We start from the raw sequence: 24,430 nt of genomic DNA on the forward strand, positions 1-24,430 counted from the left end.
GGCTTGACCGCCTGGCCCGCAAGCAAGGGCCCTTCTGCCGGTGCCCAGCGGCCCCGGGCAGCCCGGGAGCAGTCACCGCCTCCCTGGGTGCGCCCCTTCGCCCCGCAGCCAATCCCGGCTCCGGCGCCCAAGCAGCGGAGCGACCAGCTGAGGGCTCCCTCCCGGCATCCCATCACCGAGAACCCGATCCGGGCGGGCACCGCGCCAGGGCCCGACTAGAATAGTGCCACCCGGCTGCTGTGGCGCACTCGCTCGCGGGCAGACGCTGGCTGCATGGAGCCGGAGCTGGAGCACGCACTGTGCGCGGTACAGGGGTTCCCAGGGGAGCTGGCCATGGGGTGTTGGGGCTGGGGAGAACAGCGGGCCTGGGTGTGTGTGTGTGTATTGTGCATGTCTGTGTTTATTTGTGGTTGTGTGTGTTTCTCTGTGCATATTTATGTTGTGCGTGTTTAATACGGGAGTGCGTGTGTGTGTGCACTGTAAGAACAGGGTGACCTGAGCTGGGAAGCAAAATGCACTGTCCTCACCCTCCAGACATTCCTTTCCATAGACCCGGTCTTGGAGCAGCCTTGGGGAGCCTGAGAGTCCAGGTGAGTAGGCTGCCACACCCTGTGGGTTTAGCCTCTTCTCCTATAGCTCCTCTGTCCCTAATCCCCACTCTCTAGCTTGACTTTGATCATCAGAGACACTCTTCCTTCTCTCTGCTCTCCTCGTTTCAGTGTGTGCCCCTCACCATCTTCCTTCTTTGCTGAAGACCTGAACCCCAGTCCTGACATGACCACTTCCCTGTGTGATTTGTGGCAAATTACTTAACCTCTCGGAGTTTCTGGTCCCTCACTAGTAAAATAGGAATGCTAGTGATGCCTCCCTTCTCAGGTTTCTATGAAATGAGAAATATCTCGGGGAAAACACGCTTCAGAAGCTTGCCCACTGCTCACTAATGACACTGCAATTGACTTTGTTGAGTTACTCTCTATCAGTGAGACAGACACTCTTTCCTCCTCCAGAGATGAGCTTTCTAGACCAAGGGGACAGCACCTCGTGGCCACCACCAGCTGTGACCACCAGCTCAAAAAGAATCCACGGGAAAAGGGGGGTCAAGGCTTCAAGATGGACAAGGCAGGAGGCTGTGGAGGAAAGAGAGCCACCAGGTTTGGGGGAAGGTGCGGCCAAGGTCTTTTTTTTTTCTTTTGGTTTTGGTTTTTCGAGGTAGGGTTTCTCTGTAGTTCAGGCTGACCTGGAATTCACTATGTCATCTCAGAGTGGTCTCGAACTCAGAGTGATCTTCCTACCTCTGCCTCCTGAGTGCTGGGATTAAAGGCGTGTATCACCACGCCCGGCTCCCAAGGTCAATTTTGATGGGAGGGAGGCGGCTGGGAATACCAGAGCCTGGGCTGGGACAAGGCCTCCATCCCTCCAGAACATAGTTGGACCCAACCCTCATGGTGTGGCCTCAGTCTCCCCCCATGGGAGGGAACCATTATACTGCAGACTCAGTACCCCAGGATAGCCACCTCAGAAAGATGGGACAGAGCTAGTCTCTGCTGGGACTCTGAGACTCCACACCATCTGGGCATCCCAAAGCTGCCAGGTTACTGAGACGGCACAGGGGAACGTGCTTTGGAAATTTGAAGTTACTGCTCCCTCCCCTTTCTTCCCCCAACAGGTGCACAGTCCAGACCAGCTGCTGAGTCCACTGGGCTGGAGGCCACATTCCCCAAGGCCACACCCTTGGCTCAAGACGTGCCACTACCCAGGGTGGGGGCCTCCTCCACAGAGTGGGACCTCCTCCTGTCCGACTGTGCAGCCTCAGCGGTGGACTCCAGCACAGATGATCTGGAGTTGGATTTTGAGTTTCCAGGCTCGGAGGCCTTGGGCAGTGAGTTCCAAGACCTGGGAGAGGACAACCCTCGGCCATGCCCATCCCCACAGGTCCCACTCCTCAGCCTGAGCTGGGACGATGAGCTGCAGAAGCCCGGGGCCCAGGTCTACATGCACTTCATGCAGGAGCACACCTGCTATGATGCCATGGCCACCAGCTCCAAACTGGTCATCTTTGACACCATGCTGCAGGTGAGGCTCCAGCTTGATGGAACCTGAGCTCCGGGCTCAGCCTCTCAGTTCTGTAGCTTTCACTCGCAGGTGCACCAAGGAGCTCATGCATCTGAAGTTCATCTGCAGTGGCAAGAGGCCCTAATGTACCTATTCTCTCTCTCTCTCTCTCTCTCTCTCTCTCTCTCTCTCTCTCTCTCTCCCCTATATACTCTTTCTCCTTGCAAATAAATAAAAAATCTTTTAAAAAGAAAATAAAAGGGGGTGAGGAAAGGTCGCTGGATCAGCAGTTAAGGCACTTGTTTGTAAAGCATGATAGCCAGGGTTGGATTCCCCAGTGCCCATGTAAAGCCAGAGGCACAAAGTGGGGCATGCTTCTGAAGTCTGTGTACAGTGGCAGAGGCACCAGCATGCCCATTCTCTCTCCCTCCCTCCCTATTTCCTCTTTCTCTCAAAAACCACATATATATATATATTTGGTTTTTCAAGGTAGGGTCTCACTCTAGCCCAGGCTGACTACGGAGTCTTAGGGTGGCCTCGAACTCACAGCAATCCTCCTACCTCTGCCTCCTGGGTGCCGGGATTAAAGGCATGCGCCACCACGCCTGGCATAAATATTTTTAAAGTAATTCAAATGCACACACACATACACACACACACACAAAGAAAGGGCTGGAAAGATGGTGCTTGCTTCTGAAGCCTAAGGGTACAGGTTTGATTCCCCAGTGCCCATGTAAGCCAGATGCACATGTATCCAGAGTTCATTTGCAGTGGCTAGAGGCTTTGGTGTGCCTATTCTCATTCTCTCCCTCTCTTGCTGTCTCTGACTCAATAAATAAATAAATAATATATTTTTTAAAAGAGAAGAAAAAGAGGAAGGGGAGGGAAGGAAAATAGACAAAGGACAAAAGGAAGGGTAGAGAAGGGAAGGGAGGATAGGCGAGGGGAGGGAAAAGGCAAATACTCCCAGCACATAAAATTTATTTAGAAGGCCAGGCATGGTGGTGCATGCCTTTAATCCCAGCACTCGGGAGGCAGAGGTAGGAGGATCCCTGTAAGTTAAGGCTACCCTGAGACTACATAGTGAATTCCAGATCAGCCTGGGCTAGAGTGAGACCCTACCTCAAAAAACCAATATATATATATACACACACATACATACATATATATGAAAATTGATGTAAATATGAAAATATTATGTGAATAGAGTTACACTTCTAATATTTAAGCAAAAATTATGCTGTGTTTATATATGCATGACCTCCACATGGAATCACTAAGTTAGAGTCTCTTACGCCCTGAGATGCCACTGGCCACTTTATCTGTATGGCACCTATGCGTGATAAGGCCTATTGTGTACCACAACATGGGAAAGACAGGCTTGTGTGAAGGAGGGCACAGGAGAACGTACCCTGCAAGGACCCCGGTGGGGACAGAAGGTGTCCACGGATGGTCAGTGAGGGAGGAGGATGAGGGCCTCTCGGGACTCACCCCACCCTGTTCTTTCTCATTCTTCAGATCAAGAAAGCCTTCTTTGCCATGGTAGCCAATGGTGTACGGGCAGCCCCTCTGTGGGACAGCAAGAAACAGAGCTTTGTGGGTGAGGACAGGTCGCTGGGTATCAGCAAAGGGGACTTTATCCAGTACAAGATGCTATAAGGCTGGGAGGGTGGGGTCCTTGACTTGCCGAACACTCAAAGACCCTAGACCGACCTTCTCCCTGCTCTCACCCCTCCAGGAATGCTCACCATCACGGACTTCATCCTGGTACTACACCGCTACTACAGGTCCCCTCTGGTGAGTCCCGGGGGGTCAGAGGAGCTGAGTTCGAGTGGAATATTCAGGGAACTTGCTATTCTAGGGCCCTCATCTTGACTGGAGTCCTTGACCATGTCTCTAGGTCCAGATCTATGAGATTGAAGAACATAAGATTGAGACCTGGAGGGGTGAGTTGGGACAGGGCTCTGGGACTGAAGGTGAAGCCCGGGGCTGGGGGGCAGAGGGTGGGATTTCCTCGAGGGTAGAAGGCAAAAGAGAACCTTGGATGCCTGCAGGGAAGGAAGCAGTCAGGCCACAGAACGAGGCCTGTGGCAGCTCCTATGATCTGACTTGGACCTTTTTAAAAATTTGTGTTTTTAAAAAATTTATTTATGATATATATCATAACATGATATATATATGATTATATATATATACATATATATGATATATATATATATGGAGAGAGAAAGAGAGAGAGAGAGAGAGAGAGAGAGAATGGGCACACCAGGGACTCCAGCCACTACAAACAAGCTCCAGACTCACGTGCCATCATCGTGTGCAGCTGGCTTACGTGGGTCCTGGGGAATCAAACCTGGGTCTTAGGCTTCTCAGGCAAGCGCCTTAACCACTAAGCCATCTCTCCAGCCCTGACTTGGACTTTTTCTACAGAGATTTACCTTCAAGGCTGCTTCAAGCCTCTGGTCTCTATATCTCCCAATGACAGGTAAGCATCAACCAACGACAGGTGTCTCCACCATCTACCTGAGCCACTTGCACCATCCCATTTTCCGTTCCACCCAGTCTTGAACTCACTCCTCCTTGCTGGGAAGCAGATAGATGACAGGAACCTTGGTGCTTCTGCCTGAGGGCCGGAAGGAGGGCGTGTCTCTCCCCTTCCCACCCCCCCCCTCACTGCTCCCACCTCCACAGCCTGTTCGAAGCTGTTTACGCCCTCATTAAGAACCGGATCCATCGCCTGCCGGTGCTGGACCCGGTCTCAGGCGCCGTGTTGTACATCCTCACGCACAAGCGGCTGCTCAAGTTCCTGCACATCTTTGTGAGCATTGGGGCCCCAGGGAGCACGGGGGGAGGGGAGGGAGACGTTGGAGCCCTCTGGATGCTGCTGCTTGATCTCTGATTTTTCCACCCGTTCCCAAACCAACCAGGGTGCCCTCTTGCCCCGGCCCTCCTTCCTCTGTCGCACTATCCAAGACTTGGGCATTGGCACATTCCGAGATTTGGCTGTGGTTCTGGAAACAGCCCCCATCCTGACGGCGCTGGACATCTTTGTGGACCGGCGTGTCTCTGCGCTGCCTGTGATCAATGAATCGGGTATGGTGCGCGCGCCGGGCAGGGGAGGGAGGCTCTTACCGAGGTGGAGGGGGATTTGAAATTGTCTTACTGCTTTGAGCCTTGGATCAGTTACTTAGGCTCTCCATGCCTCAGTTTCCTTATCTGTGAAAGGGAATCTGCTTTTTCAGGGGTGGGTGGTGGGAGGAGATGTTGTTTTGAGGCAGACACTCTACATCCCATCCAGGAACTTACTATGTAACCCAGACTGGCCTCAAACTCAGCACAATCCTGCTTCTGCCTTCCAAGAGTGGGGGATAACAGGCATAAGCCACCATGCCCTGCATAGGAAGGGGCATCTTAGCATCTGTCCCTCTGACTTTGAAGGAGTGTGGCTGAGATTATCTACAGTAAAATGAGCATAGTGGGAGGAAACAGAGACTATTCTTTTGTTTGTTTTAGTTCATCTTAAAATGAGCCCTGGCATTCTCCTCTTGGGAAGTACACAGATGAGGCAACTTTAGTGACTCATTTTCGGGGTGGGTCGTTCAGATGGAGGGTGTCTCTCCCACACTGCTCCTCTGCTGGCTGCTTTCACCTCTGCAGCCTGTGTGACCAGGATCAATTTCCTGTTTGGAAAAGGGTCACAGAGAAGAAGGATATTTCTTCAGTTAGACTATGGCTATATGATAATTCAAAGTTATGTTCACTAGACCGAAGCTGGGCCTCAAGAAGTGATTTTAATTCATACTTAAATATGAAAATTTTCAAACCGATAAAATGATAGGAAAAATTGTATACTGAATCCTATCTATCCATCACCTAGATTATCTATAGTTAACAGATTGCCCTAATCAGTTCAACATTATTCTAAATTGAAAGTAAATACAGATAGCTTATCACTTCACCCCTGTCCAGTCTATATCTCTTAAAATAAACATTGTAGGCCGGGTGTGGTGGCTCACGCTTTTAATCCCAGCACTCAGGAGGCAGAGGTACAAGGATCACCATGAGTTCAAGGCCACCCTGAGACTTTGTAGTGAATTCCAGGTCAGCCTGGGCTAGAGTGGGACCCTACCTCAGAAAACCAAAAAAAAAAGAAAAAAAAAAGTAAATAAATAAATAAAAATAAATAAACACTGTGTACTACCTAACAGAACAATGAATACTTTTTTCAAATCTGCATTCTCATTTCTCCCAAGAATGACTTTTAAACTAATTTGCTTAAACTGGGTGTGGTGGCACACGCCTTTAATCCCAGCACTCAGGAGGCAGAAGTAGGAGGATCACAGTGAGTTCAAGGCCACCCTGAGACTACATAGTGAATTCCAGGTCAGCCTGGGCTAGACTGAGACCCTACCTTAAACAAACAAACAAACTAACTAACTAACTAACTTGCTTAAACAAAGACCTAATTGAAGTCCATCTTAAAAAAAATTTTGTTTCATTTTTATTTATTTATTTGAAAGTGACAGAGAGAGAGAGAGAGGGAGAGAATTGTGGACCAGGGCCTCCAGCTATTGCAAACGAACTCAAGATGCATGTGCCACCTTGTGCATCTGGCTTTCATGGGTACTGGGGAATCGAGCCTCAATCTGGGGTCCTTAGGCTTCATAAGCAAGTGCTTAACTGCTAAGCCCCCTTTTTTTTTTTTGAAACAGGGCCTCTCTAAGCCAGGGTGACCTGAAATTCACTCTGTAGCCCAAGATGGCCCCAAACTCATGGTGATCCTCCTATCTCAGCCTCTTGAGTGCTGGGATTAAAGGTGCGCACCACCACATCCAACATAGTCCATTTTTTTCCATTTCCCCTTTTGTCCAGGAAATCTGTTTAAATCTAGAATGGTTTCCTTTCCCTTCATTTGCATGACACAGGTCAGTGGACAAGCCTTGATCTACTGGGCGGGGGCCACACACCTGTAATCCCAGCACTTGGGAGGCTGAGGTTGTCAGATCACCATGAGTTCGAGGCCACCCTGAGACCACATAGTGAATTCCAGATCAGCCTGGGCTGCTTGATCGAGACCCTGTCTCCAAAAAAAAAAAGAAAGAAAGAAAGAAAAGAAAAGGAAAGCCTATCCCTTCTTCAGGAACCAGAGGAGACAGCTTGGTCAGTAAAGTCTTGCCTCACGAACATGAGGACCTGAGGTTCATCCCCAGAACCCACGTAAATGCCAGGCATGGTGCCGTGCTTGTCATCCCAGCTCGGGGGCAGAGACAGGAGGATCCCTGGGGCTCCCTGGCCAATGAGAGACCCTGTCGCAAGATGTGAATGGCATACCTGAGAACGACGCTTGAGGTTATCCTCTGGCCTCCGCTCACATGTGTGCCTGCACGCATGCAGACATGCACGCACACACTACGCACACACTACACACAAGAAGAACCCACCTCCAGGGCTAGAGAGATGGCTTAGCAGTTAAGGTGCTTGCCTGCAAAGCCAAAGGCTGCAGGTTCCATTCCCCAGTACCCATGTAAAGCCAGATGCACAAGATGGAGCATACATTTAGAATCTGCAGTAGCTAGAGGCCCTGGCACACCCATTCTTTTTTTTTTTTTCCTTTCCTTTCTTTCTTTCTCTCTCTCTTTCTCATAGATAAATAAAATATTTTATTTATTTATTTATTTGAGAGTGACAGGCAGAGAGAAAGAGGAAGATAGACAGGGAGAGAGAGAGAGAGAATGGGTGTGCCAGGGCTTCCAGCCACTGCAAATGAACTCCAGACGCGTGTGCCCCCTTGTGCATCTGGCTTACGTGGGTCCTGGGGAATCGAGCCTCAAACCAGTGTCCTTAGGCTTCACAGGCAAGCGCTAAATCACTAAGTCATCTCTCTAGCCCAAATAAATGTTTTAAAAAAGCATAACCCACCTCCAGATTTGTCTGTTTGCCTCTCAGAGGTGGTCTGTGCTTTTAATCTTCTGTTGCTCTTTCCTGTGAACTAGAAATGGGACCTAAAGGCTTGATGGGGTGAGACTCTACATTTGTGGCTGGCATGTTTCATAAGTGATGCCGCATTCTCATACCCACCTCACCAGGAGGCCCAAGGTCAGGTGTCTCAACTCTCAGTGATGCTAAGTTGATCTGTAGGTAAGGTAACCTGACGCTCCATTGTCAGGCCAGCACTCTGGGACTCCTGTGTAGCTTATGGCCACTGGAGAACACCCCGGTTCTGAAGTGGCCCTGTTCCCTGTCTTTCTCCTTCCTCTCCCTGCAGGTCAAGTTGTGGGCCTCTACTCCCGCTTTGATGTGATTGTGAGTGTCTGGGGTGCTACGGGGGGCTGCGATGTAAGGATCGGGGGAGTATTTGTGACACCCTTTGCAGGTGTATCAGGGTGACTGGGTGACTCTGAGCTGGTCTTCTGTTCCTACCTCAGCACCTGGCTGCCCAGAAAACCTACAACCACCTAGACATGAGCGTGGGCGAAGCTCTGAGGCAGAGGACACTGTGTCTTGAGGGAGTCCTCTCCTGCCAGCCTCACGAGAGCTTGGGAGAAGTCATTGACAGGATTGCACGGGAACAGGTAACCCAGTGCCCTTCCAAGCATGCCCTTGGTACAGATGGCCTACTTCTGTGCATAGCTCTCGCCATCCCCGGATACTGGGCGCCTGGCCTGACCTCCCATTCCATGACCAATTCTTGGCAACCACATTGGATGCACCTGGTCCTGTCCATGAGGTCCTCCTGCCAAAGGCCACAGCCAGTGGTCAAAGGCCATGGCCAGCTGGTTCCCTGGAGACTTCCTCTTCTCCCTTGAACTATGTCGCACTTTGCCCTGTCTCTGAACATTGTGGACCCACAGGTACACAGGCTGGTGCTTGTGGATGAGACCCAGCATCTTCTGGGTGTGGTCTCCCTTTCGGACATCCTCCAAGCACTGGTTCTCAGCCCTGCCGGCATCGATGCTCTCGGTGCCTGAGAGGAATGCAGTCTTCACTCCCAGAACACCTTCCATACCCAGAAAGCAACGAAAAGAGCTCACAGGGGGGGACTCAGCCTTCATTTTCCCCCATTCCTGTTTGCTGGTTTGGCTCATGTACAGGTAAGCGATGCCCTTGGATTGGTATTTCTGAGCTCTTAGCTCTCAAGTTGGGGTACCTGGAGGATTGTCCCCATCATAACTGGGCAGCCCCATGAAAACTGCCGGTATGAGTGCTCAAAGCCTACCACCTTGTCTCCTTTCCAGCTGGGGTCACGGAAGCCCTCATAGAGGGGCGGGCGGGGGGGTGCTGAGCACTGGGAAAATTTAGTGACCATCTACCCATTCAATTCCCACCTGCTGGGCATTGCATGAGAAGAAAGCAAGGCAACAAACCTTTGTTGGGTGGAATTTCTGTCCTCAGTAAAAACTAAACTAGAAAGGCATTTCAACCGACTGCTCATCTCAGCAAATTTGACAAGACTGCAGACTCTCTTGGTAGCACATTTGAGGGGTGAGGACAAAGAAGGGGATACGAGTTCCACCCAGCTAGCAGTGGATGGCAAGATTCTCCTGTTAGGAAGGCAACTACCCCTCTGGGTATTGTCTTCTCCTTTTCTTTTTATCACACTCTTCTTTTTTTCTCACAGGCTCTCTAGCCACCCCCCCTCCCTGCAACTGTCCTTGCCCTGCCTGTACACCTCAAAGCCCTCAGGCATGCCCACTGCACCAGGATGATGAAATTCAAGCCCAAAGGTCCCTGAACCAGAGGCCCTGCAACTGCTCCAGGATCATGTGCACCCGGGGCCCACACATATACCTTTGCCTACACCCTGATCAGGGCTTGCCCCAGCGGAGCGGTGAGCACACAGCCCATGGGTCCACTCAGGGCTCTGGATCGCGTGGCTTCTGGGCCATGCACACTCCTGCCCATAGCCCATGGGAGTCCCGGCTGTTCTTTCTCCATGGGAACCACCAATCTGCTCTTCTACTTTCCTGGCATTGGCATTTCAGGCATCAACCATGGAGCAGTGCCTAATTCTCATGCCTGTTGGAGCAGAGTGCTCTCTCTCCACCATTGTCCAGGAACATCCTGAGTTCTCATCAGTGCAGGGTGTTCTCAGTCTCCTGTGACAGATGGCCTGGTATTCAGTTCCCTGAGCATGGGCAATCAAGGAAAGAAAAACAAGCCAGGCGTGGTGGCACACGCCTTTAATCCCAGCCCACGGGAGGCAGAGGTAGGAGGATCGCCAGGAGTTCCAGACCAGCCTGAGACTACACAGTGAATTCCAGGTCAGCCTGAGCTAGAGACCCACCTCAAGAAAACAAAACAAAAAGCAATCCATGAAATTGGATTTTATAGGCTTCACTCACACGCTACAGCTGTTGAACCTGAACCTAAACTTGTGCTTTCTGACTGACTTCAGAGATGCAGAGGAAAGTCTGCAAGTGACGAAACTACAAAAGTGGCATTAGTTTTGTGCATAGAATGTTAGTCTATTGATTTTTTTTTAAAAAAAACTTTATTTATAACAAAGCCATAAAGAAAATATTTATTAATTACTCACAGAGTAGGTCAAATTCAGCCCACAAACTCTTGTGTGTAAGAAACATAGCTTTGGGCTGGAGGGATGGCTTAGCATTTAAGGCATTTTCCTGCCAAGTCAAAGGACCCAGGTTCGATTCCCCAGGACCCACGTAAGCCAGATGTACAAGGTTGCACATGCGTCTGGAGTTCATTTGCAGTGGCTGGAGGCCCTGACATGCTCATTCTCTCTTTCTCTCTCAAATAAATAAAATATCTTTTAAAAGGAAGCATAACTGTTACTATAACATTGGATGTGATTTCTGTAATGAACCCGATTTCAACAGGGGCCATGAATTTGAGGTCTCTTCTCCATCTTTTCCTGAAGCTAAGGTTAGTGAATACAGAAGCCTGAGGTAGTAGAAGGCTCTGGCCCTCAGTTACCAGTGTCCATCCGCTGCCAGAACCTGCCAAAACCTGCTTCCTATCTGGTTGTCAGCTGGTTGGCCATGGTGTTCAGGGTCACTGCCCTGTGTCTCATTCCCAAAGTCGTTTGACCCTACTTGCATGTACTGTCATTCAGGGTACTCCAGCCTGTGGCCTTGCCCTTTTCTGGGCTTCAGGAAGCTCTGCCAGGTTGACCCTGGTCCATCTACTGAAATGCATAGCCACCAGTCAGTCTGTTCTGCTGTGCCTGACCTTTTCTCCCAGGCTCCATCCGGGAACATAGGGCCCAAGGCTTGTCTCAGGGACCTAAGAAGAGTCTATCATCTCTTTGTTCCTACCTCACCCCTGGTTACAGAATCCTACCAGCGGGGGATCAGGTGACCTTTGCCCTACGACCCATCGTGTGCTCTTCCCAATCCACTGTGTGTGTCCTAAATTCTTGCCATCCACATTAAGGACTGGGCATTTGAATTTCCAGAGCAAAAGCTTGGATTCTGCTGTCACCATCCTCAGTGGCAATATGGGCATTCAGGTCCAGAGGTCCAGTGCAGGAAGGGTAGGTCAGTGGAAGTGTTTGTATTTGGTCTGCCAGGCAGGAAGCCAAGGCATTTTCTCCCTAAACATTTTGCCAAAACCCAGTTTCAGGGCTGGAGAGATGGCTTAGCTGTTAAGGCGCATGCCTGTGAAGCCTAAGGACCCAGGTTCAATTCTCCAGGTCCCACGTAAGCCAGATGCACATGGTGGTGCATGCTTCTGGAGTTCGTTTGCAGTGGCTAGAGGCCCTGGCATGCCCATTCTCTCTCCTCTGTCTCTAATAAATAAATAAAAATAAATCTTTTTAAAAAAACAAGCCAGCTTCAGTACCAACTGTGCTATGGCATCCCCAATGAAAACCTGGGGACTTGGGATTGGTGGGTCTGGACCAAAAGGGGATAGAGTGGCTGTCTCTGAGAACGTGTGAGAGGTTATTCTCTTGAGGCTATTCTTCTGGGAAGAGACCTTCAGTGGTGACACTGAGGCTGAGGGGGACCTTAGTGCCCTCTGCCTACCCTTTACACATCTTTAGAGGCACTCTGCTTGTCTGGGCTCACCGTCCTGAAGACCTGGCAAACGTTCCCTGGGGCAGTGAACATCCCACCCCACTGCCTTGGACCCCTTTTCTGATGGAGCCCAGCTCTTGCAGCCCTTGAGGTTATCAGAAAAGATGGGGAGTTGCAAAGAAGTGTCTTTATGTGCCACCACCTTGCTGGGACCTGGGCTGGGATGATTTAAGAGACAGTGTTGCCTCCACTCTGGCTCCTCTCCCAAAGCTGCTGTGAAACTCTGGGACCCCTGGCTGTGCCCACAATGCTCTCAGGTTTCTTCTCACAATCCTCTCTGTGGCTCTCAACTCCGGATGTACTTCAGGGTCACCCAAGAAGTTTGTGACATGCAGAGCCCAGGGCCTCACTCTCACAAAGACTCATTTCCTGATTCTAGGTGGAATCTGGGCAACTCCACTTTCTGTTAAGAACTAGAAATTCATAATCACTAATGCATCACGAGCATGATGCCACACCATGCTAAGCAGCAAGAATGATGTCTCATTCTCCTCAGCAACACAAGATTGGGTCTACCAAGTACTTATGACTAGTCTACAAGAAACATTGGCTAAGGTTAGATACCCAGTGTAAGACATAACTTATTTAAGATTCTCACAGCTCTTCCCTCCTACACATCTTGAAATATAGGATTCAATACAAAGTTGTGTATATTGATTCCATGATGATGATTAGCAAAGCTTTCCCATGATACATGTATTAAAATTGGTGGTGCACGTCTTTAGTTCCAGCACTCGGGAGGCAGAGGTAGAAGGATTGCCATGAGTTTGAGGCCACCCTGAGAATACATAGTGAATTCCAGGTCAGCCTGAGCTAGAGTGAGACCCTACCTCAGAAAACCAAAAATAAATAAATGAATAATAATAATAATAAAGAGCTGAGCATGGTGGTGCATGCCTTTAATCCCAGCACTTGGGAGGCAAAGGTAGGAGGATCACTATGAGTTCGAGGCCAGCCTGGGACTACAGGGTGAGTTTCAGGTCATTTTGGGCTAGAGTGAGACCCTATCATGAAAGAAAAAACAAAAGCAAAGACCTAGGATCAGAGGCTGGGGAGATAGCTTAGTTGTTAACATGCTTGTCTCACATGCATAAGAACCAGTTCAATCCCCAGTACACATGCCTGGATTGTTTCAGTTAACAGCATCCTCCAGGTTCGTCCTTATTGTCACAAGGGACAGGATTTCCTCCTTTTTTGCTTAAAAAGAATAAAGTTTATTTTAAAGTATTTTGGAGTAAGAGAGGAGGGGGCTTCCAGAGCTCAGGACTGCTTCCTTTTGAAAGACTTGAATGCAATTCATTTGGGTGTCCAGCCTGAGGTATGGTGAACTGAATGAACCTTTATGTCAAGCCTCTTCTGGTGGCAAACTGTACTGAGGAGGCTGGGCCACTGAAAACTATGATCCCTAGCCTCTCCTGTAGCTAGCGGTCCAGCTGACCTGGATTCAGTCTGTCAGACACAATTGAGAGACTTGGTTGGTAGCAAGGCAGATGTGTGCTTCTTTCTGGTATCAGGACAGTTGGGAGACAGCAGGAGAAGCCTCTATCCAGGGGCTGGGGAAATTGCTCAGTGGATAAAAGTGCTTACCTGCAAAACCTGACAGCCTGGGTTTGATTCCCCAGTACTCACATAAAGCCAGATGCACAAAGTGGCAAATGCATCTGGAGTTCATCTGCAGGGCAGGAGGCCCTGTCACACCCATACTCTGTCTCTTTCTCCTTACAAATAAAAATATTTTAGGGCCAGAGAGATTGCTTAGTAATTAAAGCACTTGCCTGCAAAACCTAAGGACCGAGGTTAGATTTCCCACATAAGCTAGATGCACAAGGTGGTGCATGTGTCTGGAGTTTGCAGTAGCTGGAGGCCTTGGTGTGTCTATTATACCTGTCTTCCCCCCCCCCACACACACCTCTCTCTCAACTAATAAACTAAAAAAATAAAATACTAGGCTGGAGAGATGGCTTAGCGGTTAAGCGCTTGCCTGTGAAGCCTAAGGACCCCGGTTTGAGGCTCGGTTCCCCAGGTCCCACGTTAGCCAGATGCACAAGGGGGCGCACGCGTCTGGAGTTCGTTTGCAGAGGCTGGAAGCCCTGGCGCGCCCATTCTCTCTCTCTCTCCCTCTATCTGTCTTTCTCTCTGTGTCTGTCGCTCTCAAATAAATAAATAAATAAATAAATAATTTTTAAAAAATTCTAAAAAAAAATAAAATATTTAAAAAATATTTTAAGGGCTGAAGAGATGACTTAGTGGTTAAGGTGATTGCTTGCCTGCGAAGCCTGAGCACCCAGGTTAAATTCCTCATTACCCATGTAAGCCAGATGCACAAGGCAGCATATGCGACTGGAGTTTGCAGTGGCTAGAGGCCCTGGCACTGCCACTTTCTCTCTCTCTATCTGCCTCTGTTTCTCTCTGTATTTTTTAAGAAAGATTTTATTTTAATTTTTATTTACTTGTTAGAGACAGAGAGAGGGATAGAAAGATAGAGGAGAGTGAGAATGGGCATGCCAGTGCTCTAGCCACTGCAAACTAACTGCAGATGCATGTGCCACCACGTGCATCTGGCTTATGTGGGACATGCAGAATTGAACCTTGGTCCTTTGGCTTCACAGGCAAGCACGTTAACCACTAAGCCAGCCCTCTTTCTATTTATTATTTCTTCTCTCTTTTTTTTTTTTTTAAAAAAAAAACTGTTGATTTTTATTTATTTATTTGAGAGCAACAGACAGACCAAGGCAGAGAGAGAGAGAACGGGTGCATCAGGGCCTCTAGTCACTGCAAACAAACCCCAAATGCATGCGCTACCTTGTGCATCTGGCTTACATGGGTACTAAGGGAATCTAGCCTCAAACTGGGGTCCTTAGGCTTCACAGGCAAGCGCTTGACTGCTAAACCATCTCTCTAGCCCTTATTTATTTATTTTCAACCAGAGATAGAGAGAGAATGGGCAGACCAGGGCCTCTTGCCAAGTGCAAACAAACTCCAGATGCATGTACCAGTTTTGTGCATCTGACTTTACATGGTTACTGGGGAATCCAACTCAGGCCTTTAACCACTGAGTCATATCTCTGGGCCCTATTTTACTTCACTTTATATTTTATGTTTCAGAAGGGATCTTGTTATGTACCTGGGCAAGTTTTGAACTCCTAGGATCAAGCAATCCTCCTGCCTCAGTTTCCTGTGCAGCAGGGCCTATAGGTGCACACTACAGTCCTGTTTCATGGGTTTGCCTATGTACGACTAAAGCTCCTCTGCGTGGCCTGCAAGCGTTTGCACTGTCCAGTGGTGCTTGGAAAAAATGCAAAAATAAACACACAACGCTCAAAATGTGATTTAAGGGAGAGTCAGGAGGACGCACTCAAGGGCTCCCCAACTGACTGCGCACAGCTTTTAGTCACTTTCAAGCAGTCCAAGCTATGAGGAGTCTGAGCATAAGACAGATCACAGGATTGCATCAGATCAGAGCATGAGTTATTTGTGTTTACCAGGAAATGTTTGGAGAAGCTGCAAGTTCCTTATCTTTAAGCACCACCCAAGACACATAGTGTTCTTTGTCCTCAGGCTTAGCCTTTGCAAAGATTACCCTGTTGCCAATTAGCTTGATCTCCACACATAAGCTCTCTGACATTGTTGCCCCAACACTCAGTGGGGCCTGGAGAAGCGTGTGGTCTTCTGAGTCTCCAAGAAGGCCAACAGGGCCACCCACCATGATCCCAAGCTGTAAAAAGGAGCTCCCCAACCATGGAAAAGGGTGATCAGAAAGAACAAGCTACCAGAAGAAACTCAGAGGAGTTCTTTTATGTTATGCCTGGGTACAGCAGTGTAATATGGGACAGTGGTGTGATGATTGTGGCTCACGGGTCTGTGGGAAGGGCCCAGATTTCCTCTGGCTGTCAAGTGTGTGGCATCTTGATATCTGACACGCAGCAGTAGCCAGGAACTGCTGTGCCAGGGCTGGGGGGCTCAGGACACGCCGCAGGGAGGCAGGGGACCAGCTCAGCACTGTCTCTGCAGGAAGCGCAGGCCCACCTTCTTATTGGGAACCAGGACAATGCGGGCTACGCTCTTCACTTCTCCAGTCTCAGGGGTGAGGACCACCTCGTACTTCTGTATGAGCTGACAGGGAGAGAGTGGGCAGATGCAAGAGTCCTGATCTCCTGCCACTGCCTGCTTGGCACACTCCTCCCCCTCCCTCGCCCTCATGCCCTCTCACCCATCTCTGCTCACCCTTGACAGCATCAACTGCATCTCCAGTTCTGCAATCCTGCGGCCCAGGCAGGAACGGACTCCATAGCCAAAGGGCACAGAACCAAATGGGTGCTGGACTCTAGGAGAATCAGACTCGCTCTTCCTCAGCCAGCGGTAAGGCAGGAAGGTGTCGGGCTCAGAGAAGCTCTTGGGATCCCTGGACGCCACATAGTGACAAAACACAAACTGGGTCTGCGGAGGAAGAATGGGCAGCGTGAAGGCGTGGATGGAGAGCTGCAATGCCCCTGGGCAGTTTCTCTAGCCCCCACTCACATTCTTGGGGAAGAGCAGGCCGTCGATTTCAACTTCCTTGTCCATGGTGATCCGGGAATTCATGGGGACCACAGGGTATAGGCTATAGAGAAACCAAAGTCTAAGGTCAACTTCCAGATTCAGGGAGCAGATGTGGGCAAAGCTCCACTCTTTCTCGTGTACCTCTTTGATGCCCAGTCCCTTTTCCCATCTCACTCTTATACCTAGTCCCCACCCACACCACATATACCCCATGATCACGAAAGAAATCGCATCCTACCGGAGGGTCTCCTTAATCACAGCTTTGAGAAGGGGCATGTGGGCAAAGTCACTGTGCTGGGGCACCTGCCCGGGAGGTGCCACACCCACCACTTCCTTGTGCAAGGCCTCCTGGATCTCTGGGTTCTTTGAAAGGTGGTACAGGGCCCATGTCAGAGTGTTGGATGTCTAGGAGGAGGTAGAATGGGAATGAGGCGAGGGGTTTAGATTTTGTCTTTATTTTTAATTTATTTATTTTCAAGTAGGGGGGGAGAGAGAGAGAGAAAGAGAGAGAATAAGACAGGAAACAGGCACACTAGGGCCTCTTGCCACTGCAAATAAACTCCAGATACATGTGTCACTTTGTGCATCTGTCTTTACATGGGTACTGAGGAATTGAACCCAGACCAGTAGTCTAGAAAGTACCTTTAACAACTGAGCAATCTCCCAGGCTTCTTGTTCTTGTTTTGTTTTGTTTTGTTTTCCATGGTAGGGTTTTGCTCTAGCCCAGGCTGACCTGGAATTCACTATGTAGTCTCAGGGTGGCCTCGAACTCATGGCAATCCTCCTACCTCTGCCTCCCGAGTGCTGGGATTGAAGACGTGTGCCACCACGCCCGGCTTCCTCTTCTTTTATTTATTTATTTATTTATTTGAGAGCGACAGACACAGAGAGAAAGATAGAGGGAGAGAGAGAGAATGGGCGCGCCAGGGCTTCCAGCCTCTGCAAACGAACTCCAGATGTGTGCATCTGGCTAACGTGGGACCTGGGGAACCGAGCCTCGAACCGGTGTCCTTAGGCTTCACAGGCAAGCGCTTAACCGCTAAGCCATCTTTCCAGCCCTCTCTTCTTTTTTTAAGAAGGGTTTCCAGGACTGAGAAGATGGCTCAGCACTTAAAGGTCCTCATTTGAAAAACCTGCAGGCCTGGGTTCCATCCACACATATAAAGCCTGACACAAAAAAGTGGTGCAAACGTCTGGCAATTGTTTGTATCAGCAAGAGGCCTTGGCATACTCACACACACACACACAAACACAAACACACACACACAAACACAAACACACACACACAAACACAAACACACACACACACACACACACACACAAATAATTTGTTTAAAAGGTTTTTAGAGCTGAAGAGATGGCTCAGCTGTTAAAGCACTTGCTTGAAAAGTCTGAGGACTCAGGTTCAATTCCCTAGTACCCATGTAAAGCCAGCTGTAGGTAGATGCACAAAGCGGCACAAGCATCTGGAGTTCATTTGCAGTGGCTGGAGGCCTTGGTGCACCCATTCTCTCTGTCTGTATCTCTTCTCTCTATCGCTCTCTCTGCTCGCAAATAAATGAATAAAAAGTAAAAATACAGACAGAATTTTTGAAAAAAGAAGGGTTTCATATAGCCCAGGCTGGCCTCAAACCCTTATGGCGTAAAAGATGAGCTTCTAGTCCTAATCCTCCAGCCTCTGTCTCCCAAGTGCCAGGGTCACAGGTGTGTGCTTCACCACATTCGGTAGAGGCGGTGTCGGCACGGAACACAGGGCTCCCTGCGTCCTAGGCAAGCGCTCTGCCAACTGAGCCACCTCCCCAGCCCATGACGGGGCATTTCTAGGGTAGAAGCTGGCTAAGTGGTGGCAAGGTGTATAAGTGGGTGAGTATAAAATGTGGGAGGAAGTACGGTAGTAACAGATGAGGGTTCCTGAAGACTGCCATTCTAAGCAAATCTGCAATAGGATAAGGACATATGTAGAGGGAGATCTTTTGTTTGTTTGTTTGTTTTTCAAGGTAGGGTTTCAGTCTAGTCCAGGCTGACCTGGAATTCACTATGGAGTCTCAGGGTGGCCTCGAACTCTCAACGATCCTCCTACCTCTGCTTCCCGAGTGCTGGGATTAAAGACGTGTGCTTCCATGCCCGGCTAGGAGATCTTTTTTTTTTAATTTTTTTTTTTTTTTTAATTTGAGAGCAACAGACACAGAGAGAAAGACAGGTAGAGGGAGAGAGAGAGAATGGGCGCGCCGGGGCTTCCAGCCTCTGCAAACGAACTCCAGACGTGTGCGCCCCCTTGTGCATCTGGCTAACATGGGACCTGGGGAACCGAGCCTCAAACTGGGGTCCTTAGGCTTCACAGGCAAGCGCTTAACCGCTAAGCCATCTCTCCAGCCCAGGAGATGTTATTTTTAAGAACAGATTCCAACAAAGGGAAACGGCACATCACAATGGGCTGACTGGATCTCCCGGGGACAGAAAGTGCTCATGGACAAGCTTCTAACTCTTCCTGAAATTTCATCAGGAAGATTGGATATGAGTTGAAATTTCCTAGTTGCCAGAGAGAGCCAGGGAGCCCAGGAGGTGATAGGATTCTCCCTATAACAAGGTGAGTCCTTGGGTCTGGAAAATAGATCAATGATTAAATGCATTTGTCTGCAAAGCCTGAAGGCTTGGGTTTGATTCCCCAGCACCCATATAAGGCCACATGAACAAAGTGGTGCATGCATAAGGCAGATGCACAAGATTGTGCTCATGTATCTGGAGTTCCTTTGCAGTGGTTAGAGACCCAAGTGCACCCATTCTCTCTCTCTTTAAATAAATAAATAATATTAAAGGAAAAAAATAAAAGGACCATTCCTGCTCTCCTCAGCTGGGCTGTATCAGTGACATGGAAGGGAAAGAAGCCAGGATGGAAGATGGAGGTCAGGATCTAGTGGAGGACTATGGGTCATTGGTACAAAAGGGAATGTGGTAGCCTTTGGTGCCCCTGCCAACCCTCTTTATGTACCGTGTCCACCCCGGCCAACAGCAGCTCAGGAAAGGTGGCCACGGCGTCATGTGGACTGAGCAGTTTGTTGCTCAGCAGGAAGTGCAGGTAGCCAGATATCTGGATCCCTTCTGGCCCTGCTGCCTGCAACTGGGCCTCCATCTCCTTGACTTTTTGATCAATCAGCTTCTTGCCTGCAGAGACAGAAAGCGAGGGAAGATGAGGTTAAGCCACGCTGAGAGCTGATGGCATGATGGAGAAGGCCCCAGACTGGGACATCTCACCAAAAGAGAAAATGGTGTCCCAGCCACTCAGGTATCGCCTCCAGAAAGGGAGCAGGGGACGGGTCCACTTGGGAAGGAAGGTGATGTAGACTGAGTTCTGGAACATGAGCCCAACTGATCTGATGAAGGTGGCCGTGTCCTCGGGAATGGAGGGCTCCAGGCAGCCAACCCGTTTCTCAAACAGGATGTAGCAAATAGCTAGGAAGTGCAGAGTCCAGCATAAGAGGCAGACACAGGGCAGGAGAGATGGCTTAACAATTACAGCACTTGCTCCTGAAGCCTAAGGACCCAGGTTCAATTCCCCAGTACACACGTGAGCCAGATGCACAAGGCGGTGCATCATCTGGAGTTTGTGTGCAGTGGCTGGAAGCCCTGGTATGCCCATTTTCTCTCTGCCTTTTCCCAACCTCTCTCTCCCTCCCTCTCTCTTTAAACAAACAAACAAACGAATGAATGAATGAATGAATGAATGAATGAATGAATGAATAAATAAGAGGCAGAGCCAGGAACAGAGAATTCAAGGGCCGTGAGGAGCCAATTCTTGCCCCAGCCCCTCCATCAGCAAGGTTACCTTCCAAGGCAAAATGGTAGAAGAGGTGAGCCATATCCAGCACCTGATCCCCCGAAGCACTCTCTGCCCGTAACTGGTCCAGCCGAATCATGAAGTCGTCAATCACCTCATTTAAAGCGTTCGTGTACAGTGCAGCCTCCGCCGGCTTCAGCAGCCGCTGGTTCAAACGCTGGCGCAGCTGGTACCAGTGCTCCCCTTCTCTGGGGGACACCAAGAAAGAATGGCACGGGCAAGCAAGGGGACCTGTTAAATGGCATTTTCCCACCCAGAGGCCAACTCCAAGTTGAGAGAAATCAGACTCCAAGAATTGTACCACCGCCAAATTTGAATGGCACAGTCTTAGAACTACAAAACTACTCCGGGTGGTGGTTTATGTTTGTAATTTCAGCACTTGGGAGGTGGAAGCAGGAGGACAAGGAGTTCAAGGTCATTATTTTAAAAATATATTTTAAGCTGGACGTGGTGGCGCACACCTTTAATCCCAGCACTCGGGAGGCAGAGGTAGGAGGATTGCCATGAGTTCGAGGCCACCCTGAGACTCCATAGTGAATTCCAGGTCAGCCTGGGCTAGAGTGAGACCCTACCTCAAAAAATCAAAAAAAAAAAAAATATATATATATATATATTTTATTTGTTTACAAGAGAGAAAGGGAAAGGGGACTGGGAGGAGAATGGGTGTACCAGGGCCTCAGCCACTACAAATAAACTCCAGATGAATGTGCCACCTTATGCATATGGCTTACATGAGTACTGGGGAATCAAACCTTGCTCCTTAGGCTTTGCAGGCAAGTGCCTTAACCACTAAGCCATCTCTACAGCCCCATTCTTTTTTATTTTTTTGTTTTTCGAGGTAGGGTCTTGCTCTAGTTCAGGCTGACCTGGAATTCACTATGTAGTCTCAGGGTGGCCTCGAACTCATCATGGTTATTCTCCTACCTCTGCCTCCCAAATTCTGGGATTAAAGACATGTACCAACATGCCCATCCTTCATTTTTTTAATGTGTTTTTAAATTTTATTTATTAGAGACAGAGTGAGGGAGAGAAAGAGAGAGAGAGAGAGAATGAATGAGAAGGGGTGTGCCAGGGCCTCTAGCTACTGCAAACAAACTCCAAACGCATGTGCCACAATGTGCATCTGGCAAATGTAGAACCTGGAGAATCAAACCTGGGACCTTAGGCTTCACAGGCAAGCATCTTAACCACAAGTCATCTCTCCAGACCCATTCTTTTTTTTTTTTCAAGGTAGGATCTCACTCTAGTCCAGGCTGACCTGGAATTCACTATGTAGTCTCAGGATGGCCATGAATTCATGGTTATTCTCCTACCTCTGCCTTCCAAGTGCTGGGATTAAAGGCATGTGCCACCATGCCCATCCTTCATTCTTTTTTTTTTAAATTTTTGTTAGCATTTTCCATGATTATAAAAAAAATATCCCATGGTAATTCCCTCCCTCCACCCCCCCCCCACTTTCCCCATTGTGGGTTTTTTTTTTTTTTGACTTTTTTTTTTTGACTTTTCAAGATAGGGTCTTCACAGGCAAGCATCTTAACCACAAGTCATCTCTCCAGACCCATTCTTTTTTTTTTTTCAAGGTAGGATCTCACTCTAGTCCAGGCTGACCTGGAATTTACTATGTAGTCTCAGGGTGGCCTTGAACTCATGGTGATCCTCCTACCTCTGCCTCCTGAGTGCTGAGATTAAAGGAGTGTGCCACCACGCCCGGCTCCATTCTTTTTTCTATAAATATATTTTTCTATAAATAATTTTTTATTTATGAGAGAGAAAGTCAGAGAGAGAGAATTGGCATCCAGGGCCTTAGCCATTGCAAACAAACTCCATCATAATAGGAGGAAAGGATGATGACATCAAAATAAAAGAGAGACTAACTGAGATGGGGAAGGGGCAAGATGGAGAGTGGATTTGTGAAGGGGAAAGTGAGGGAGTGGAGGGAAGTATCATGGTTTATTGCCTATAATTATGGAAGTTGTCAAAAAAAAATTGTGGGGCGTGGTGGCAAATGTCTTTAATCCCAGCACTCAGGAAGTAGAGGTAGGATTGCTGTGAGTTCAAGGTCACTCTGAGACTGTGAATTCCAGGTCAGCCTGGACTAGAGTGAAACCCTATCTCAAAAAAAAAAAAGAATTAACTTAAGTCAGGCATGGTGGCACATGCCTTTAATCCCAGCATTTAGGAGGCTGCAGTAAGAGGAACACTGTGAGTTTGAGGTCAGTCTGGGCTACAGGGTGAGTTACAGGTCAGCAGGGTGAGTGAGGCCTTGCTCAGAAATAAATAAATAGGGGCTAGAGAGATAGCTCAGTGGTTAAGGCACTTGCCTGCAAAATTAAGGACCCAGGTTCAATTCCCCAAGACCCTTGTAAAGCCAGATGCACAAAGTAGCAAATGCATCCATTCTCTCTTTCTCTCTCTTTGCTTCTCTCTATACCTTTCTCTCTCATAAATGAATAAATAAAATATTAAAAATAAATAAATAAACAAACATGATTGTCAACTTGATCATGAATGAGGAGAACACTTAATTGTTTTTGGAGTCCTATTAACATACTATAGCCAAAGAAATCTGTAACATACCCAATTACAAGCTGTACTACTAGGAATGGTTTATTACCAATAATTCCCATGATTTGCTTCAAACAGCACATGAGTAAGTAACATCCCATCCTTCAAATGTCGCTGTCAGTTTAATTTTACCTGTCTTAGGCATGACAGCAGCCAATGTGTATCTCCATGTGTGGAGGGTGTTCATGAAGTTTAGAGTCAATAATACATGTGGAATATAACACAATTTGGGTCATGCTTTTTTAAAAACTAAGTGGAGCCCTCCCCAAAAAAGTGATAACGACATTTTCTCAACTACAAATTGAAGTATTTGCAACGATAATGTAAAAAAATAAAATAAATTGGATGTGAAGCCAGTCCTGGTGGTGCAGACCCGTGATCCTCAGGTGGCTGAGATAGGAGGACCTGGGGCAAGTACCATGAAAAAAAAATTCACTTAGATAATAATAATAATAATAACAATAACAATAAGACGGAAAGAGCTCAGATGTAGCTCTGTGGTAGAGACTTTGCCTAGCTTGTGTGAGGACCAGGGTTCAGTTCCGGGAAGGGGGAGAGATCAGAAAAAAAGGCTTTGGGAACCATAGAGACATTCTCGTCCTAACAACCTATTGTCACAGATTGAAACCACAAGGCCAAGGGAAAAGTATTCCCTTGTCCAAAATGACATAATGATCAATGGAAAAAGACAGTGACCCAGTTCCTGGGTTTCAGCACATCCCAATGACTGCTTTCAAGCTCAGAGTATACAAGGAGGTCTCTTCCTGTCCCGTATCTGCTGCCCTGGCTGCCCTGTGAGCATTCTTTTTTTAACCTAGTTCTCCGATACTCTGACCCAGACCCTTTAGGTCCCAGCTCACTTGATGAAGACCCCGTAAGAGAGGCCCTGATGGTCCCGATGCGCCTTCCATACTTCCATGCTGTCCCTTACGGGATACTTGTCCTCCTGCCGCATAGCTTGCTCGATGAGTGGGGCACTGGCCAGGTACACAAAGCTCTGAGGGCCAGCTAAGGAAATCCACATCGGACCGTACTTGGCCTTATTCAGCACCTGTAGGAGTAGGGGGCGACCAGAGCTGAAGTCCAGCACGGCAGACGTTTCTGGGAGAGGAGATGAAGTAGGGGAGGGTAGTTGATGGCTACACCAGAGCCAGTAGGAAGTGCAAAAGGTACATTGTGCAAGACACAGGCGCTGTGGTGACCAGTGATTCTGCAGGCAGAATACAGCAGAAATAGCCATGCAGCCAGGCACAGTGTCATACACCGTTAACCACAGTACTCTGGAGGCAGAGGTGGAAGGATTACTGTGAGTTCGAAGCCAGCTTGAGACTACATACTGAATTCCAGATCAGCCTGGGCTAGAGCGAGAGGCTACCTCAAAAAAACCAAACCAGGCTGG

General features: G+C 48.6%; 2 protein-coding genes across 2 annotated transcripts in view; one reads left to right on the forward strand and one right to left on the reverse strand.

Moving 5' to 3' along the window:
* Window positions 1-219: 219 nt before the first annotated feature.
* On the forward strand, window positions 220-10,498 carry Prkag3 (protein kinase AMP-activated non-catalytic subunit gamma 3). The gene is made up of 14 exons (XM_004662924.2): window positions 220-306; window positions 551-590; window positions 1,008-1,163; window positions 1,667-2,073; window positions 3,571-3,652; window positions 3,791-3,849; window positions 3,953-3,998; window positions 4,483-4,537; window positions 4,744-4,870; window positions 4,980-5,145; window positions 8,318-8,355; window positions 8,478-8,624; window positions 8,904-9,143; window positions 9,671-10,498. Exons 1-13 carry the CDS (start codon window positions 274-276, stop codon window positions 9,018-9,020), a joined length of 1,473 nt encoding a protein of 490 aa, XP_004662981.2. The 5' UTR covers window positions 220-273; the 3' UTR covers window positions 9,021-9,143; window positions 9,671-10,498.
* A 5,374-nt stretch (window positions 10,499-15,872) lies between these two features.
* Window positions 15,873-24,430, reverse strand: part of LOC101609018 (sterol 26-hydroxylase, mitochondrial) — a 33,027-nt gene continuing 24,469 nt past the window's right edge. The window contains exons 2-9 of the mRNA XM_045148014.1: window positions 23,892-24,082; window positions 20,455-20,654; window positions 19,884-20,081; window positions 19,621-19,793; window positions 16,870-17,036; window positions 16,611-16,692; window positions 16,317-16,529; window positions 15,873-16,205 (exon numbers count right to left, since the gene is read on the reverse strand). Coding sequence (XP_045003949.1) covers window positions 16,086-16,205; window positions 16,317-16,529; window positions 16,611-16,692; window positions 16,870-17,036; window positions 19,621-19,793; window positions 19,884-20,081; window positions 20,455-20,654; window positions 23,892-24,082 — 1,344 coding nt within the window. The 3' untranslated portion in view covers window positions 15,873-16,085. The remainder of the gene's footprint in view (window positions 16,206-16,316; window positions 16,530-16,610; window positions 16,693-16,869; window positions 17,037-19,620; window positions 19,794-19,883; window positions 20,082-20,454; window positions 20,655-23,891; window positions 24,083-24,430) is intronic.

This window comes from Jaculus jaculus, chromosome 4, assembly GCF_020740685.1.
Source record: "Jaculus jaculus isolate mJacJac1 chromosome 4, mJacJac1.mat.Y.cur, whole genome shotgun sequence".
Taxonomy (NCBI): Eukaryota; Metazoa; Chordata; class Mammalia; order Rodentia; family Dipodidae; genus Jaculus; species Jaculus jaculus.